Source organism: Monosiga brevicollis, genomic scaffold (genome assembly GCF_000002865.3).
Source record: "Monosiga brevicollis MX1 MONBRscaffold_33 genomic scaffold, whole genome shotgun sequence".
Lineage (NCBI taxonomy): Eukaryota > Choanoflagellata > Craspedida > Salpingoecidae > Monosiga > Monosiga brevicollis.
In genome coordinates, this window is record NW_001865070.1 from 1 (window position 1) to 887 (window position 887).

The 887-nt window shown below is 48.4% G+C and overlaps 1 protein-coding gene across 1 annotated transcript; it reads left to right on the forward strand.

Moving 5' to 3' along the window:
* On the forward strand, positions 1 to 636 carry MONBRDRAFT_29251 (uncharacterized protein; the record flags this gene model as incomplete). Its single annotated transcript, XM_001749694.1, has 1 exon — positions 1 to 636. A coding segment is annotated over one exon (636 nt), but the record flags the coding sequence as incomplete, so codon positions are not given.
* Positions 637 to 887: the final 251 nt, after the last annotated feature.

Consider the following 887-nt stretch of genomic DNA (forward strand, 5'->3'; position numbering starts at 1 on the left):
CTAACCCTAACCCTAACCCTAACCCTAACCCTAACCCTAACCCTAACGGTAACCCTAACCCTAACCCTAACCCTAACCCTAACCCTAACCCTAACCCTAACCCTAACCCTAACCCTAACCCTAACCCTAACCCTAACCCTAACCCTAACCCTAACCCTAACCCTAACCCTAACCCTAACCCTAACCCTAACCCTAACCCTAACCCTAACCCTAACCCTAACCCTAACCCTAACCCTAACCCTAACCCTAACCCTAACCCTAACCCTAACCCTAACCCTAACCCTAACCCTAACCCTAACCCTAACCCTAACCCTAACCCTAACCCTAACCCTAACCCTAACCCTAACCCTAACCCTAACCCTAACCCTAACCCTAACCCTAACCCTAACCCTAACCCTAACCCTAACCCTAACCCTAACCCTAACCCTAACCCTAACCCTAACCCTAACCCTAACCCTAACCCTAACCCTAACCCTAACCCTAACCCTAACCCTTCTCCTCTTTTCCTCTTTTCCTCTCCACCTCACCTTCATTTCTCTCCCACTTCCCCCCCTCTCCCTTCTCTTCCACCCCCATCATCCCTCCCAACCTCTTCCCCTCCTTCTTTTTTCCTTCTCTAATTTTTTCCTTCTCTAATTTTTTCCTCTTTTTCTTCTCTTTTCACTTTCCATCATCATATCATCCCCTCTCCTCTTCTTCCTTCATCACATTTTTTTTCTTCTCCTCTCTCCTCTCACCTCCTCTCCTCCACTCCTCTCTTCTTCTTTTCTCTCCTCTTCTCCACCTCTCCTCTTTTCCCATTCCTTCCATCCTCTCTTCTCCTCTCCTCCACCCATCCTCTTCTCCCCTCTCCTTTCCTTCTCTTATCACTTCCTTCTCTTCTCATC